Genomic DNA, 18,660 nt, shown 5'->3' on the forward strand with positions numbered 1-18,660 from the left:
CTATTTCTATACTAATATTATAAAGCTGCAGAGATTGTTTGTTTGTTTCTTTGAACGTGCTAATCTCAGGAACTACTGGTCCGATTTGAAAAATTCTTTCGGTGTTAGTTCAATATATCATTACGCTAAGACCAACAGAAGCGGAGCCACGGGGATGAAACCGCGAAGCGCAGGTAGTAAATGCTAAAGTATTTGATACTATAAGCATCTTATTATGCATTATATATTTTATTGATAAGGTTTCTAATTGAAAATTTACTTTAATAAATAAATAAATGTTATTACCACTTCATGTCTCGTATCAATGATGCCTGTAATAGTTTCTGTGGATCCAGTGATGACGGATGTAAGCTTGTGTCGCAAATCTGGCTCCGGTTCTAAGGAAGAACGCCTTCTGGGGTCTGGAACTGATATTTCGCTTATATTTACAAACACTTACAAACACACATTTAGTTCAATGCATTCATTAATATATTTTAAAAAGATAAATAATGTTACTAACTTGTTTGCAATTAAGATCACTCAGAAAACACGTAAGTAACACAGCTAATATTATGTGGTTAGAACATTGAAATAAGTTTATGATAATTGCAATGGTAGAGATAAGACACATTACCCGTACGCATTTTGCGTATGCTTACTACATAGAGCGAAACTTTCGTACCTTGTTAAGGCAATTATTGTAGAGTCACCACTTGAGATGGGCGGAAGCCATAGTATAAACTTACTTATAGAGCTATCAGCTCATGCTATATACTGCACGCTAGAGGCACAACCTATGATAGAGTTGTAGAGCCACATTATTACTTACTTATAGAGCTGGCAGCAGCTATATCCTGCACGCTAGAGGCCGCTACAATAGTTTCAGCAGGGGAAAGACTCTTATACCTAGTGGATGATAGAGTTGTAGAGACATATGGTAACTTACTTATAGAGCTGGCAGCAGCTATACCCTGCAGGCTAGACGCCGCTAATTGTAGCGGAACTATTGAGTTTCAGCAGATGAGAGATTCTCTTTTACGGTCTGGTAGAGTCTAAAGTAGAGTCACTTACTTATAGAGCTAGCAGCAGCTATATCCTGCACGCTAGAGGCCGCTACAATAGTCTCAGCCGGGGAAAGACTCTCTTTTACGGTCTGGTAGAGTCTATAGTAGAGTCACTTACTTATAGAGCTGGCAGCGGCTATATCCTGCACGCTAGACGCCGCTACAATAGTTTCAGCCGGGGAAAGACTCTCTTTTACGGTCTGGTAGAGTCTATAGTAGAGTCACTTACTTATAGAGCTGGCAGCGGCTATATCCTGCACGCTAGACGCCGCTACAATAGTTTCAGCAGGTGAAAGACTCTTTCGTGGCGGTAGAGGGGGGGCTCTTAACTCTCCATACGCATTTTCAGTAGGAACTGGAGCTTTACGAGTGGTTCTAGGTGAATGTCTTGGGGAAGCACCGGCTGATCTAACTCCGGGTCGAAGCGCGTCTATTGTTGATGTTGCTGCGTTAAATTCAGCCCAATCCTAGTGGGAATACGGTTGATTATGATTTGGTTGTAAAATAATGTGTGGTTTACTTTGTATTGCACTTATGAATGAAAGAAAACAAACAAACAAACAAACAAAAATACTTTATTGTGCACCACAGAGAAAAGTACAAATAAGGACAAAATACATTAGTTAATAAAAGAGCACAACAGGCGGTCTTATCGCTCAGACAGCGATCTCTTCCAGACAACCTGGTGGACAAGGAGACGCAGTGCAAAAGTAATTAAAAAAAAAAATATGAATTCGACATAAATTTGGACATAGTGTCGTCACAGGCCACAGCTTAATATGTGATTACTTATTTTGTTGTATCGTTATTTCATTGAAGTTATAAAATTAAAGTAATCGATGTGATCGGTGTGATGTGTTACGTCAAAGTGAACATTGTATCGTCTAAGCGGTTACGAAGTCTACATTTATATTATTGCTTTCACTGATAAAAACAGTAGTTTCATTTTCTCTCGTTGTATGATATAATGACTTCAATATAATGTTCTTTTATTATTATCTCTGTTTTTAAGTTATTGGGATAAACATTTTTATTTGATAGAATGCTAGGCATTTTGAAATAATTTATCAAATAGTTGAAACAGACAGATAAATTAAATATTAAGCAAAACATCAGTATACTTTATGAATGTTATATTCATTGTTAACATTTCACTTACGTTAAATCTTCAGCCTTAATATAAATGACTGAGAATAGAAGTAAAATCATATAGATAATTGAAAATAAATATATTCTTTAGAAGAATATAAAATTCTGTTTGTTATGTTTTTTAACGTGATAAAAAATCACTGAAATGAGTTCCAATACACATAAGACTTGTGAAACTATGCAAAACGCAAAATAATATAAAATGTCGTTAAATAATAAAAAATATAAACTAAGACAGTGCGCGCACGAGCAACTTTGTCTCCGCAACTATTTTGTCTCTCCACCCATGGGCTAGTATGAAAGTGCGCGCACGTAGCGACGCAACTCCCCATACAAATTGATGGGAGAGACAAAATAGTTGCGGAGACAAAGTTGCTCGTGCGCGCTCGCTCTAAAAATAGCAAAGGAAACAAAAACAAAAGCCACGTATCACCCAAGCGTATATTGTCAACATTCAATTACACTTAAATAATAAATAATCGAAAAAAAATCATATAAAAAATAAAAATAATACGAGTAACTTAAACTTAAGTCTAGAAAACTTAATAATACCCACACTGGGATAAATAATTACGCCATTTTTTCTTCAGAAAAGGAAGGTACTGACAAATGTTTTGTCCCTTTGTTTCTATGTCAAATTGTATGTGAGTGAAAGAGACATATTAACGAAATGAGTTCATCATATTACGTAAAACGATTCTAATTTTGAAAATATAAATCAATCTCTCTCTAATTTTTTATACAATATATTGTTCGAAAAGAGTATTTGATTAAAATATTGAATTTATATTTCAATTATAATAAGTACAGTTTATAATATCATTGTCTTTCTAAGGATATTTAATTTTGTATAAAATAAAAACGTACTAACCTATTATATAAACTAGATTTACACAATATTCAAAACTGCATTGAAAATAATAAAGTCACTTAGCGTCTACAAAATATACAATAAAACGAAAAAACTAAATAATCCATTTAAGTACTTACGTTTATTTAATTTAAAATAAATTAAAACAGCTGCGTAATATATTTCCGAATATTCTTCAATCTTACCGATTTAATACTTTTACTTTACCGTTAAAAATTTATCAAAAAAATAAAAGTAAATTTTATAAAAATTCACGCATCAAATAAATGCATACGCAACGACTAAGCTAATACAACACAAAATGCATTTAAACAAAAATATAATGATTAACGTAAAAAATAAATCGACACAAGTATGTACACAACAATTTCGAAGGGACTAGCCATATCCATTCGCAATACGATAGAATCCAAAACTCGGTATCTATAAGAGCGAAATATAAAATAATTTTATTATGAAAACTATTGGGATTTGTATAGTATTATCATTCTGAATGTTAAATGTTTTGATCAATAACAAAAAAGAGCGTGTGTGCCGAGCATACGTGTCAGAATTGAAACTTCTTTGGCAAGATCCAAAGATACTTAAATAGTCGCCTTACTCTATGACGTGACGGTATTGCCATGACGCGACCTTGAAATTTTGCTCTCAACGCGCCTAAAGAAATTTCACTTCAAAATATTATCTCAGCCAGTCTAGTTTAGTCTTTAAATCCTCTGAAAACATTGATTTCACACAATATTTCTTTGTACTATTGATCGATTTTAATACAAAGAAGGTATGTTGTTATAAATTCAACAGAATGTTTTTTTTTTTTCATATTAATATTATTATAATATTTCACTTTTATAAATACCTGGTTAATAAAGCGAACATAACGACATCACATGCAGAACAAACATTCCTATATCAGACGTTCACAATTCGCATGCTAGAGTTACTTAAAATATAACGGAATTAATTTTACTGACTTATGTAAAGAAAAAATAACTGAATGTATTTTATTGACTTATGTAAAAGAAAAAAGGCAAAATACTCTAATATTTTTCTAACAAAATCAGTTGGAAAGATATACCTACCAATGTACCACTTTCATAAAATATTATCAAATATAATTCAAAATAGTATCAGTAACATTCAAAAACTTCAATTCATCTGAGTTTTCATCATATTTAAATGTAAAAAAACGGTAAAATATATCAAAAATGAACGTACGATATATTACATGCAACATTCCATATAAAAGCGAATGGATGTGTCGAGTCCCTGTTATTATTTTAACTGATAAATGCAATCAATAAATTATACATATTCGTATTGTTAATTTAATTAAACTAAATGTTGTTATGTTGTTTGATTTGTTCAAATTATACTAATCTTAAGTATATTTAGAATAATATAATTATTTGTGTAAAACTATAGAAAAGTCACTGGAGAAAAAACTTAATTTATGAAAATTATTTTAACGAATTTGTTTCTCTTAAAGTAATTAATACTAAAAAACTATAAGCAACAATCTATAGTAATATGATAAATAATGAAATGTCATAATTTAAACTGATTTTTATCAATATATTATGTAGTTGAAAAAAATCATTTATTCAATTTTATTTAAATTTATCAATATTGAATTAAAATAATTATGTTTTAATACATGTTAAGTAAAAACGTGAGTCGAATATAATGCGTCATGGGTATGAACTAAGAAATAATTATAAAAAAAAAATACAAGGCGGACACAAACTTATTACATATAGAATAAAACGAAAAACAAACAAATCAAACAACAGGACAAACGGATGGAATGTCTATTATTATGCGTGTAAAGAATGGCTAGATCTATTTATTTTAAAACACTTTTAGATAATTTATTTATTTTATCAATACATAAAAGGGAATTAGTCAAATTCATTACTATAAATTAAAAAAATATTTTTTTGTATATATAAAATTTAGGATATGTTCGAATTCCGCCTCGTGATCGATTTTTTCTCACTCAAATCACTAAAATCTCATTTATAAAGCATTTGAATAAAACTAAACATTAAATTTGTAACAAGACACTAATCTAAAAATTTGTAGTAAAAACCTTCATAAAAAATCATCAAACCAATCCCTACTCTAAATTATAGAGGAAAAGTTTGTTTGTATGTATGTATGGTTTTCACGCATAAACTACTGGACCGATTTTGATGAAATTAGGCACAGATAATCCTTAGACCCTGAGAAAGAACATAGGCTACCTTTTATTGCGAAATATGTACCACGGGTGAAGCCGGGGCCGACTGCTAGTATATTATTTTACAATACATTGCTCGCTACATATGAAAAAAATATTTCCAAACAAAAAATCTAGCCATTCCCACCACGCAATGTACAACGCAACACAAAATGCAATCGATATCCAAAACGTAAACACGTGCAAATCTAAGCATGCGGCGATTTCCTTTCACGCTTCTGCAAAACAAAATTGTTTATTAATAAATACATACATAATCGAAAAATAAACAAACAAACAGGCAACAAAACATTCAATCATGCTAGAAAAGGTAATAAGATAGTTTATGGACCAGGAAAAATACATGCAAAAATGTAGGTACATTTATTAAATAGGTATTTAACGTACATATTTGAAAAGTATTGGAAAGTAGACTATAAATCACACTTTAAAACCGTAAAAGTGAGTTTGTGCAATAAAATCATTATTTTTCATTAAAATTTGATTCATTTCACACACGTCTTCATACATTCGTTGTTGCCCCTATAGTTCTTAGTTATTTCTATACTTTAAATACCAAGTTTATCACTACATAGTATAAAATAAAGTCGCTTTCTCTGTCCCTATGTCCCTTTGTATGCTTAAATCTTTAAAACTACGCAACGGATTTTGATACGGTTTTTCTTAATAGATAGAGTGATTTCAGAGGAAGGTTTTAGTATTTAATTTATTAGGTTTTAGATAAAGCGGGCGAAGCCGCGGGCGGGAAGCTAGTATATAGATAAAAAAAGGTTTATTTGCGTCTTTTCTATCCTCCCATTATAAATTTACTTAGACATTATTAACTTATACCCAGGCAGAATAACCCCCAAAATACATTATTTAACTTCCCCATTCACCCGGCATCGTTTCCCATACTTATCACTTTTTTATATTATTCAAAAAAATTACATGTCAATCCTACTACTATTATAAAGGCGAAAGTTTGTATGGATGTATGGATGTTTGTTACTCTTTCACGTAAAAACTACTGAACCGATTACAATGAAATTTAGCACATATATAGAGGGTAACTTGGATTAACACATAGGATAGGTTTTATCCCGGAAATCCCACGGGAAAGGGAACTATGCGGGGTTTTCTCTGAAAACGCGGGCGAAGCCGCGGGCAAATAGCTAGTCAAATATAATAATATATTACCTCAGCATCATCAATGTCGTCAGTCAGTCCGTTGAACGTTGTATTCCGAGTCGACCATCCGTTTGCGTTGCTCGCTATTGTCACTTCCGAATCTGAAAATTAATTCATAATATTATAATTTATAATAATAATAAATATTAAATAAAATAACATTTTTATAAAATCAAATTAGCCATCTAGTTTTTGAAGTGAAAACTTCTTTAGCGGCGTTGAGCACTTTTTCTGTAATGGGTATAAAATCTTAAACTCGCGTCAGGACACGTGACCTGATCGAAAAAGCGTAAGACGGATGGATATCAAACATGCTCAACGTTAATAATCAAGTTTTCACTTCTGCCGGCACTCCCGGAGTGCAACCCGTCTTTTTTTTATAATATTCCTTGAAGTACGAAGACGGTTCTTATGGAGAAAACGGTAAACATGTACCACGGGCAAAGCTTGGGCGGGAAGCTAGTAATTATAAAAAAATAACTACTAACTAGATCCATTGCACCCCGATGATCCAGACGATCCACTCGATCCAGACGAATTTGAAGACACCGGCCTTACTGCTGTTTTTGTGTTCGCCATTCTGGAAAATAAATATAATATATAAATTATATTATAAATGACACTAATAAGACTCTTCCACTTACACTGAACATTGGCGAAGTACCCTCACTTTACTAATATTAGTTAATAATATATTAATAGTCGTAGACTTGCTGCGATTTGTTATCAACTACCTACATCAATTAGTAGCTGTGTAGAATCGCAGTACATTCTTATTACATTCAAACTGATATTTAACCCGGCCTCGCGTGTTATTTCTTATAATCCATACTAATATTATAAATGCGAAAGTAACTGTCTGTCTGTCTGTTACTCAATCACGCCTTAAATACTGAACCAATTTGCATGAAATTTGGTATAGAGATATTTTGATATCCGAGAAAGGACATACGTGGACATTATCCCGGGAAATAGGATAGGTTTTATCCCGGAAATCCCACGGGAACGGGAACTATGCGGGTTTTTCTTTGACTGCGCGGGCGAAGCTGCGGGTGGAAAGCTAGTATAATATAATTCGTAGTATAGAAGAGTTCTCTAATATTTTTTTAATCAATTTAGTTTTGGAATCATCAAAAACTTTCACCTTTTTTCAAATACTAGAAGGATGAAAGATTAACATCCATCATCATCGATCCATGCTTCATTTTCATGCTCACATTTTTTACGTTTTTATTTGTTTTAACATAGAATATATCTCGGATATCAGATTTTTTTTGTATTTCTTATTATTTTTGAAGTGAAAACTTCTTTAGCGGTGTTGAGCACTTTTTCTGTAATGGGTATAAAATCTTAAACTCGCGTCAGGACACGTGACCTGATCGAAAAAGCGTAAGACGGATGGATATCAAACATGCTCAACGTTAAATGTTAATAATCAAGTTTTCACTTCTGCCGGCACTCCCCCAGTGCAACCCGTCTTTTTTTTTATTTATTATATACTCACTTAACATCAGAAGTAGTGTTCGGCGGTCGAGGCGGTACAAAAGCATCTACGACCACCTGCTCTGTGCCTTTTATTTCAGCCCGGCAAAATGGACAACCTTGACCTTCGGAATCCTGAAAATATGCGATTTTTTTATGTTAAACTATGATAAAGATACAACAATGTAGATTTTTTTTATTGAAAGTACAAAAAATATTTTATAAAAGATAATAAAATCCTGTGCGATTCAATAAGAAAGGATTCACTGACCTTTTGTCAAATTTCAATTGAAAAACATTAATTAATTTTTCCTTACATAAATAAAATGCAAAAAAATATCCTAATCCTATATTACACCTATTTTTGTAATGACATTTACCCCAACGTTTAACAACAATCCAATACTTAGATGAATCACATAATATAACATTTTTTAGACCACAAAAAATCACAAAAATTGGTTGTCTGTAAAGTCGGTTTACTGACGATAGTTGAACGTGACAACGGTCTATTGTGCTTCTTTGTCGCTCGTTCCGCGCTCTCGCTCGCACTTCAAGCCTTACATGGAACGCCTCAGAGCGAGGTAACGCCGCATGAGTCATGTTTTATCGTGCGTGCAGCCGGCGCTATCGAATTATAAGACGTTGTCACGTCAAAAATGATAAAAAATAAAAACAAAATAACTCACAATCTGCCAAGCGGTAAGGCAGGGTGTACACAACAAGTGTCCGCACGGCTCAATGCGAATGTCCTTATCGTTTTCCGCACATATCTTGCACAATTGGAATGTGCTGCCTGAAATGGAAAATATTATATTTTATTAGATATATAAATATTTGCATGAGTATTACAGATAGCGTGAACTCTAGAGAAGCACAAATTTAACTAAGACTTTCGATTCCAAGCTCGTAACCAATGTAAATGTCGAATCTTTGTGAGTAATTATATTTATTTTTTAAAATGGCATGGCAATATCTTATTAACGATCACATCTGGCATGTGATGGCTAAAATGTTTATTCACGAGTAAAATGTACACTTTTAATGAATATTCTTATACATAAAATTAACTAAGAGACTATTGTTACAACGAGGAAACTTAAAAACCTATATTTTAATTCAATAGGCTCTCTTTACGGCTTACATTATAATGAAAATGCCAATGACAACCAAAGAAAGTGTTAATGAAGATGATGGCGATGATGACAATTATGATTATAATGACAATGGTAATTTAACAACAACACTCACACTTACAACACTAATACTAACAACACAAACAACATACCCATCTCGCAGTACAGCTCGTACTGCTCTTGCGTCACTGTGATGTGATCTTCGGCGGGCGAAATAATTGCACTGCTTAAATCTGGATTAGCGTCACGACCGTCCGGGTACAGGTAGCTGAAAATACATATTTAGGATTATTTTAAATAATGGATATGTCGCAGTCATCTTGTTGAATCTGCTATTTGATTGAATGACTAGCGCCTTCATTGAATTTTGGAATTAAAACCAACCAGGATCTTTCTAATTTTTCAAAATAAGTATTGATCGCGGTGTTAAAATATAAATAATTTTTATATGGAAATATTTTTACAATGTTTTCCAAAAACAAGCAAATAAATTGTAAATAGCTCAATCATAGATGGGAATCTATCATCGGATATTTATTGGAACATGCCGATGCCAAACATCACAATGTAATGAAAACTCAGAACTTGGAAAATTACGATTTAAAGATATACAGGGTGTACCAAAAAGTAGTGATGAACGGAAGCTGAGAGGTAGAGGACCTAGAGGGCTATCCGAATCACCCCCATGTATGTTATGCGATTTTTCGTATTTTCGGAGTTATGACGTTTTTTTCAATTTTTCACCTATCGCCGAGTACGATGATATTTTCACTCATGCTGACGTCAATGATTGCGGAAGATGCTTGATTTTTTTTGTATGCTAAGCTGAAAGATAGGCCAATTCAGTATGGTAACATTTACTATCGTTAGATCTTTGAATGGAATAAAAAAAAGAATTAAATGGCAAGAAAGGTAAAATTTCCCGGTATGTTCACCACTTCAAGGGCCCGTAAAAAAATAAAATCACATAAAAAAAGTTTTCCGTTTGACTTTTAAAAACTTGCTCTATCTATCAGATAGCTACCCTGAAAATTTCATTTAATTATTCAGAAGGCTTCAATCGAAAAATTTAAATCTAAATGTGGTAAGTGCAAAAATTGAATTAACATGATGATCATTAAAACCAATAAATAGGTGTTTAATTACCAGAAATTTTTAAAATAACCCCGCTGTTGCTCAATGCAAGTGCGACATCACCGTAAAAAGTTGTCTTTTAAATGTCTGAATACCCTTTTATCATTTTTAATGGTTTCTTCTGCTACTATGAATTTCCGGGTTATTTCGTCCAAATTGTGGCAGTCTCTCGTCTTTGTAGTATCCCCACGGAAAAAATTCAAAAGGGGTTTAGGTCGAGGGACCCTGGAGGCCAGGCTTTAAGGCAGCCGTCACCGGCGCATGCGCAGGCTGCAACGACCAATCCATCTTTCAGGGTATCTTTGCCCTTTAGCCTGGCCTGCACGGTCCCCGGACATAAACCCTATTGATTTTTTTTCGTGGGGATACTACAAAGACGAGAGACTGCCACAATTTGGACGAAATAACCCGGAAATTCATAGTAGCAGAAGAAACCATTAAAAATGATAAAAGGGTATTCAGACATTTAAAAGACAACTTTTTACGGTGATGTCGCACTTGCATTGAGCAACAGCGGGGTTATTTTAAAAATTTCTGGTAATTTAACACCTATTTATTGGTTTTAATGATCATCATGTTAATTCAATTTTTGCACTTACCACATTTAGATTTAAATTTTTCGATTGAAGCCTTCTGAATAATTAAATGAAATTTTCAGGGTAGCTATCTGATAGATAGAGCAAGTTTTTAAAAGTCAAACGGAAAACTTTTTTTATGTGATTTTATTTTTTTACGGGCCCTTGAAGTGGTGAACATACCGGGAAATTTTACCTTTCTTGCCATTTAATTCTTTTTTTTATTCCATTCAAAGATCTAACGATAGTAAATGTTACCATACTGAATTGGCCTATATTTCAGCTTAGCACACAAAAAAAATCAAGCATCTTCCGCAATCATTGACGTCCGCATGAGTGAAAATATCATCGTACTCGGCGATAGGTGAAAAATTGAAAAAAACGTCATAACTCCGAAAATACGAAAAATCGCATAACATACATGGGGGTGATTCGGATAGCCCTTTAGGTCCTCTACCTCTCAGCTTCCGTTCATCACTACTTTTTGGTACACCCTGTATGTATTGTAAACCAGAAATCGAGTGTTCGTTTGTAGGATGGGAGGCAATTTACACATATAATTTTCTTTATAAACAAGTACCTAACCTGCGATATCTCACCTTCGTCCGTTACGTTGCCGATCGCCCATTGGCCGAATTACTTGCAGGATAATATTCTAACAACAAATAAATAAACAATAACACTCACAACCCCTCTCTATAACCGTCCAACAGCGCTTGCACGAGACTCTTGTTCTGCGGTATCGTCTGCAATATCTCACCATCGACCGTCACGTAGCCGATCGCCCATTGGCCGAGCCGCGTGCAAGATAATCTGTAATACATAAATTAATAAATATATACGGAGGTAATTTGAACACAATATGAAAATATGTAATAGAATGTTGCCATTGAGCATTGGCATGTATCTGTCGCAGGCAAATTGTATAATCTCGCCGTCTACAAACGCGCGGCATTTTGTAATATGCTGTGTATTTACTTTTTTCAAACGTCCACAAGACGACGGCTGCGAACCGATGGAGCCCTAAATTCGCGGGGTTCCTATTTCTGTGTAGTTTTAAAAACAAGAACCTAACCTAACCCACCCCCTTATCCAAACCAAAAATTTCTGATTACGAATTCTCGACATATTATAACAAAATGCCTAGCGTTTGTAAAGTGACAGACGCCGTTTGTAAACAGAGGAAATTGTACAATTTGCCTGCGACATATCTACAGTATTAAGACCACTAGGTGGTAGTACAAAATTCCATACTGTATACTCTTATAGATCTGCAATTGTATTACGAGTCGTTTTCTTTAATTTTTTTATGAAAGGCTAAAGCGTTTTTACAAATACTTTAACCAATAAACAGCAATAGTTCCTGGTAGATAAGGAATATTCATATTTCTTAGCTAGCAAGGTAAGTCTGGACTGTCATAAATAATGTAGGTATACGAATTATTATTATTTTTTACTTTTTTCAAATATTGAAAAGTTCTCGTAAATTACCCAAATATCTAGTAATCCCATGCACCACGTGTACAATACAGGTACGACTTCACTCACGATAAGAAAAACAACCAATTCATATAAAGACATCGACATTGAACCATGTTGAACCGCGAAGACAATTATATAGTACAATAATTAAATACGCTTGATAACCCCAACGGTCATGCAAAACATCCAAAATCCGTGCGACTAGTTCATAATCGTGCGCGAACGGACATAGTCGTAACATGGTTAAGGAATATTTAATACTATTCTGCCTCTTCGTACTGGCAAATGGCAAAATAAGTATAGACATAGAAACAGGAACGAACGCAGACGACGTCAGAGTGAACTACACGGGATACGACATTCACATTATAACCGATCCAGAAATCACTTTATTCCGAATCAATCAGAAACAATTGAAGGAAGCGGTGCGAAGATTTTACAAGGTTCGACCCCAGAATGTTTACTTAAAAAGTCCAACACCCTGGAATGATTTGTACAAAACGAACAACTGGGAACAAGTGAAGAGGATATTAACAGTGAAATCAGCTACATTGAAGGAAAACACTAAACAGACGACGATCGTACTGTCGCAGGACTTCGAAAATCTGTCAAACGTGACCATCAAAGTGAACACAGCTTTAAGCCAGAGTGTCGAAAATACAATTTCCACAACTTGGTCGACGAGTAATGAGTTGACCGTGTCTCAGGAGTTTGACTACGACATTAATGTGGTTTTTGGAAAGGTGGCTGGTACCACTGCGTTCTCTTGGACATCTACATGGGGTAAAGATGAAGAGAAGTCAGAAACTCAAACTATCGGTGCTACAAGTTCTATAGAAACTGAACTAAAGCCTGGGCAATCCGCCACTGCGGTGCTATCAGGTAGCAAACGGGAATTGGAAGTAGAAATCGTGTATTCAGCTACGCTAAGGGGAAACGTTGCTATAAACTTTAAGAAACCCTTCAAGAGCCACCACTTCTATGGACCGTCTATTAACAGTGTTCTTGATAAAGCTGGCTTACCAACCGAATTTAACGTGGTTGAAAATATTAAAGTCGGCGTGTTTATAGACCACTCGTTAAAAGTATTTGATAAAACCTCTGGTCAGCCTTTGTGAAATAATAAATAGCTTAATTTAATGACGCCTTATAATTTAACATTGACCACATTCTTTTATTTCGCATTTAATTATTATCAGGGTCCTATCGCGTGTGCTCGTTACAAAATTATTTAATATATAATCAAACAGTGAATGATATTAAATATAATACATACAGATAAGAAACACAGTGTTTAAATAATTAGACTTTAGTTTTCTCTGTGAGCTCTAAATAACTTCAATGTATATCTCTTGCAAAAACTCTCAAAATATATGGTGGTATATCACTACATAGTATAAAACAAAGTTGCTTTCTCTGTCCCTATGTTCCTTTGTATGCTTAAATCTTTGAAACTACACAACAGATTTTGATGCGATTTTTTTAATAGATCGTGATTCAAGGGGAAGGTTTTAATATATAGTTTATTATGTTTTAGACAAAGCGGGCGAAGCCGCGGACGGAAAGCTAGTAAATAATATTAAATTTTATGATCAAGAATATTTTCAAGTTATTATTGTACATAACTAATTGAAGATTTACTTAATTAACTTCTCTTTGAACACCAATTAGGACGAATATGAATGAATGAATCAATTCGCCGGTGAAAAAGGACAAAGAATAAATCTTTTTACGGGAAAAGTTAATTCAATGTTTTATATAAAAGTTATAAATAGAATGTTCTTGTTTAACATAAAATGATACTGCCAATTTTATGATATAAAAGAAGAACATTAAGGATTCCATAAAATTTATTCTAATTAGTCCTTATTGAAGAATTTAATTATCTGTAGAGCGAATTCTATTTTCTTACGCTTCTATATCCGTTTCGGTTAAAAATACCGTTTAAATGCTATTTATAGTTTGAAATACTGCAATATATCTAAACTTTACTCAATTTAAGTCTGTCTTAATAGTCGTAACATACATTGCAAACAAAACTTTAATAATATACCTACACATTGTTTTATTTACAAAACTAGCCGCGTTGTCTAAAACTTAACAATTTATTTCCTCGAGAACCAAGCTATCCACTGATGAAAACAGAACGAAAATAGCTGCAGTAATTTTTGAGTATATCATAAACAAACAGACCGATACGACCGCCGAATATTTTTTACAATATGTACTAAGTATTAAGCTTGAATTTCCTACTTATATCTATTATATTTACCTCTATTAATAGTAGAAAATATTTCCAATTATTAAACAAATACATACCTGAACACATAACTGCCAGCCTTGTGTATATACTTCTGTAGGCGCGCCTTTACTTCATCATAGGTGAGAAATGCTACGTATCCCGGATGGGTAACGGCGAGCAGCTGCCAATTCCTTAGGAGCGTACTCCAGGGTTGGAATAGTCTGGAAAATTGAGTTTAAAATATAGAATAATAAATGATGAAATGTAAAATTGTTCAATATCGTATCAATGGTTCGTTTCATTAAGAAGAGTGTCATACTGCCTCTCACGACATTACCTACCCTGTTTTCAGCATAAAATTCAAATCAACTTAAATTTTGATTAGTGTGAGAAATACGAAAAAAAATTGTTATATGTTTAGTTTGATTGTTATTTTTATATCTTTTTGAATGTAAAAAAAGTAAAGTGTTAGTAAAACCACTAAAGAGCGACTGAACAGATTTTAAAGACTTTTGGTTTGTTGAATTTGTTTCTACTTCGATAAAGATAATTGTTAATAGCTGTTTGTTAAAAAAAAACGTAACAAAAATGTCTAGCTAAGTGGAACAGCTATCTTTTTAAATGTAAAAAATAAATCTATATACCTATATGTAATTCTAGCACATACTTTATTGTAGTGTGATCAAGTTTCATTAATCAAACAGCATATCTGGGACACCCTGTATAACATCTTCTATATCATACAGGCTGTTCATTTTAGTTGTGTGTACTTACTTGGTAACCAATAAATTAATGATGAAACCAATAAATCCTATTACTTGGTAAACACATCAAACTCGAGACACCCTGTATAATATCTTCTTTATCATACAGGATGTTCACAATGTTCATTTTTAAGTGTATTTGATAACAAATAAAAATCTCCATTTACCTCGTAAAAACATCAAACTCGAAGTTCGATATGAAGTCGTTGCACGTGAGATCTATGGTCGTCTTGAGCGCCATCGTTTCGAGGCCCGACGATATGGGGTGCACGTTGTTCAGCTCTTCGCGGAATATCTTCCACGGCACGAGCGTACTGGAATTAAGAGAATTTCATTATATAACATGTAGGTAATAATATAATAATTATTAGAGTTCGCATTAGGTATAATATTCAGCGTAAGGGACGATTTTTCAAACTCATTGGTCGAATGACCAATTGGACAACCTTTTCAAAAATCTATTGCCCGACTTGAAATTTTAATTTGAAATTGTTACAATAAATAATTTGAAGGACGAACCAGTTTTAACCAAGGGTTGAAAAATCGCCCCTAAATTATTTATTTTGTTTGATGTCGTAAACTGTCCTTTGTTTAAAACTAGATGGCGTTGTATGTTATGTTTGAATCGTATAAACAATAAACATTACGGTTGATTATTCATGTACCAATTACAATAAAAATAATGCTTTTATTAATTACTAAAACGATGTATCATCAGTAAAACGATGTATCATCAGTAAACAGACTGACGGCCGATGAATTTTAATACATATCTACTAGCTAACTAAACTTAAAATTACTTTTGAAATTATAGTTCACAGGAACTTTCAAATGCATGAAGTTTTCGCGCTTTTCCAAGTTTTTCTTTCATAAGATCCTTTGAAATCGGTCCTATCTTACACGCGTGTACCCCTGACAAAGGAAAACATGCTTTTATAAGCTTCATCTGATGTTTGTATGTGTAACCTTTACCTGTGTGGTATCGGACTCGTTTTGACCCCACTAAACGGACAGATTTAATTAAAACTTTGTACATTTATCAAGGATAAGTGACAATTTTATAAAGATAGGTAAACTGTCTCCGTAGCAAAACACACCTTTTATGAGGTCCTACAAGTTTGTTCACAATATACCTACTTACTACGTAACTGAGTAATTAGTAATAACCTTCTTATTGAATAACAATTACATAGTAGATTTTTTAATAATAATATCGATAAGCTGTACAAAAGAATGAATAATAAAAACGGAAACGCATGTCCGGTATTAATCTGTATTATAAATTATTTTATATTGATACGTCTCGATACGATTTATTTTATCGTACACTATCTGGTATTATCGCAGAGAAAAGACCGGTGAAATATGATAAAATAAAAATGCAAAAAAACCACTTATGTCATTATACACATAGTGACGATAATAGCTTGATTACGATCAGCTCATTATTAAAAACTTATTTAATAGATGTATGATATAATACGGTACATTAACGATAATTAAATAATGAAATATTTTCAACTTCCTTTAAAAGAGGCTACTCACCTACCTGCAGCAGGGGCAATATTGGAATTGCATCCTTAATTGTGATGTGTGCAAGCAGGGTTAATTTAGAGAACAACTGAAATCGCTCCGACTGCCGACTAACTGAGGTTGTTCCAATATTGCCCCTGCGCGGCGGCAGACCGTACGCGCATTACCCGGCTTTAAAATATCTACTGACTCAAAAACAAAAATGTGCGGTTGATACCTACTTCAGTAAAGTATGAACGTAAATACAATACTTTTTGTACTGTCTGTTCGCTCGGTAATTTTGTAATTTAACTGAGGGACAGTAAATTCTACGCATTTTTTATGTGTGCAGATTTTGTTGTTTGAACATAGGTAATATATATTTACAAGCAAGAAGAAGCAGCCTTCACGTAACAACACAAAAAAAATGTTCTTTTAAGCTCCAGTACGAATTAAGTCTATTTACAAGAGGTCCATTGAAAACGTTGGACGCTTAACAGTCCAACTGAAAAGTGTATTGGCGTTCAATTTCGTAGGACTTATTATTGCCGATTCTCTGTTTACAAAGCTTCGCGAGTTACTGCCGAATTCTTTGGAATTCATGACTTTTCTGAGTGATTGAAAAATGCTTTAGAAATTCTTGAAACATTTATTTCTTGTTTGCTTTTGTTGTAGAGCACGTTTTAATCAAAAGATACACTTTGGAGTAAACAAAGGTCTGAAATATGATTTAAAATAGGTAAAAATATTATGTCTGCTGTTAAAACTTTTGATAGTTATTTAAAAGACCCTAAAGACAAACCCGAATGCTATCACCTATATTTCACAGCGAAAACAAACCTCACAGAAAACGAAATACCACCTACCAATTTGTACGAAAAACGACCTTGTCGATAAGGTGCAGTGCACTAAGCCGTCCACAAATCTCATTGATAAAAACAATTATTAAATCCCACTGCTATCGATAAAACGTTATCAAAAACCGGATGCAATTTCCCTTTGTATTTACATATATAATCATTGACATAATATGATCGATTGGCATTTGTATGATTTTCAATTTCCTTAACGACAACTAAGAAGTTTATCTAGATAAAGATAATGTGAACTGTACCATGGCTGTACCTACTTATCTAAACCTAATGCGTTCGTAGCAATATGAATGAAAAGGAAAGAAAGAAATATGAATAGTCATCCCTTAAATATGTTGGAAATTCGAAGCTAGTTGAAAGTGCAAAATATTATATTATTGTTTCAATTTATATGGATTATTGTACCGGCAGAGATAAGGTTCTATCGACAGGAAACTGGCATATAGAACTTATTAGTACTTAGAAAAACTTATCGGTTTCGAATTGGCGAACATTAAGTTAGCCAATGCGCACTCGACCAGCATGCTGACTGCTGAATTCATACAAAACATCATGAATTGATGATGATTATAACTGTTATATATTAAACGTTAAATATCATTCGATATCAGATTAATCCATACTAATATTATAAATGCGAAAGTAACTCTGTCTGTCTGTCTGTTACTCAATCACGCCTAAACTTCTGGACCAATTTGCATGAAATTTGGTATGGAGATATTTTGATAGCCGAGAAAGGACATAGGCTACCTTTTATTGCGAAATAATAATATGTACCACGGGCGAAGCCGGGGCGGACCTCTAGTAAATAATAAATATCAAAAACATTAAATATATTTTGTCTATATTATAGATAGACTTTATAACCAATTCAAGCATCATCCACCGCTTCATCCTATTAAGAAATTCTTATTTAAAGATCCTCCCATAGACCTAAAACACAAAAACCAACGCACACACACACATACACACACGAGTAAATACAT

At 33.4% G+C, this 18,660-nt stretch overlaps 2 protein-coding genes across 3 annotated transcripts in view; one reads left to right on the forward strand and one right to left on the reverse strand.

Annotated features, from left to right (window-relative positions):
- Cbl (E3 ubiquitin-protein ligase CBL) overlaps window positions 1-18,660 on the reverse strand; it is a 96,155-nt gene that overhangs the window by 2,458 nt on the left and 75,037 nt on the right. Inside the window, exons 2-11 of one of the 2 annotated variants that reach the window (XM_090117146.1) lie at window positions 15,458-15,604; window positions 14,604-14,747; window positions 11,490-11,615; window positions 9,246-9,361; window positions 8,647-8,753; window positions 7,980-8,092; window positions 6,964-7,055; window positions 6,485-6,576; window positions 1,276-1,513; window positions 286-407 (exon numbers count right to left, since the gene is read on the reverse strand). In XM_090117146.1, coding sequence (XP_089973272.1) covers window positions 286-407; window positions 1,276-1,513; window positions 6,485-6,576; window positions 6,964-7,055; window positions 7,980-8,092; window positions 8,647-8,753; window positions 9,246-9,361; window positions 11,490-11,615; window positions 14,604-14,747; window positions 15,458-15,604 — 1,297 coding nt within the window. Of the gene's footprint in view, window positions 1-285; window positions 408-1,275; window positions 1,514-5,215; window positions 5,524-6,484; window positions 6,577-6,963; window positions 7,056-7,979; window positions 8,093-8,646; window positions 8,754-9,245; window positions 9,362-11,489; window positions 11,616-14,603; window positions 14,748-15,457; window positions 15,605-18,660 lie in introns of those variants that run through there. The other variant, XM_090117145.1, reaches the window with a different exon arrangement.
- LOC149896817 (U-megalopygitoxin(8)-Mc8-like) lies at window positions 12,508-13,424 on the forward strand. The gene has a single exon (XM_090117213.1). It carries the CDS (start codon window positions 12,524-12,526, stop codon window positions 13,400-13,402), a length of 879 nt encoding a protein of 292 aa, XP_089973339.1. The 5' UTR covers window positions 12,508-12,523; the 3' UTR covers window positions 13,403-13,424.

The sequence above is a fragment of the Colias eurytheme genome, chromosome 27 (assembly GCF_061535395.1).
Source record: "Colias eurytheme isolate Ceu_HAF_F1 chromosome 27, ilColEury1 Martin Lab GWU primary, whole genome shotgun sequence".
Classification (NCBI taxonomy): domain Eukaryota; kingdom Metazoa; phylum Arthropoda; class Insecta; order Lepidoptera; family Pieridae; genus Colias; species Colias eurytheme.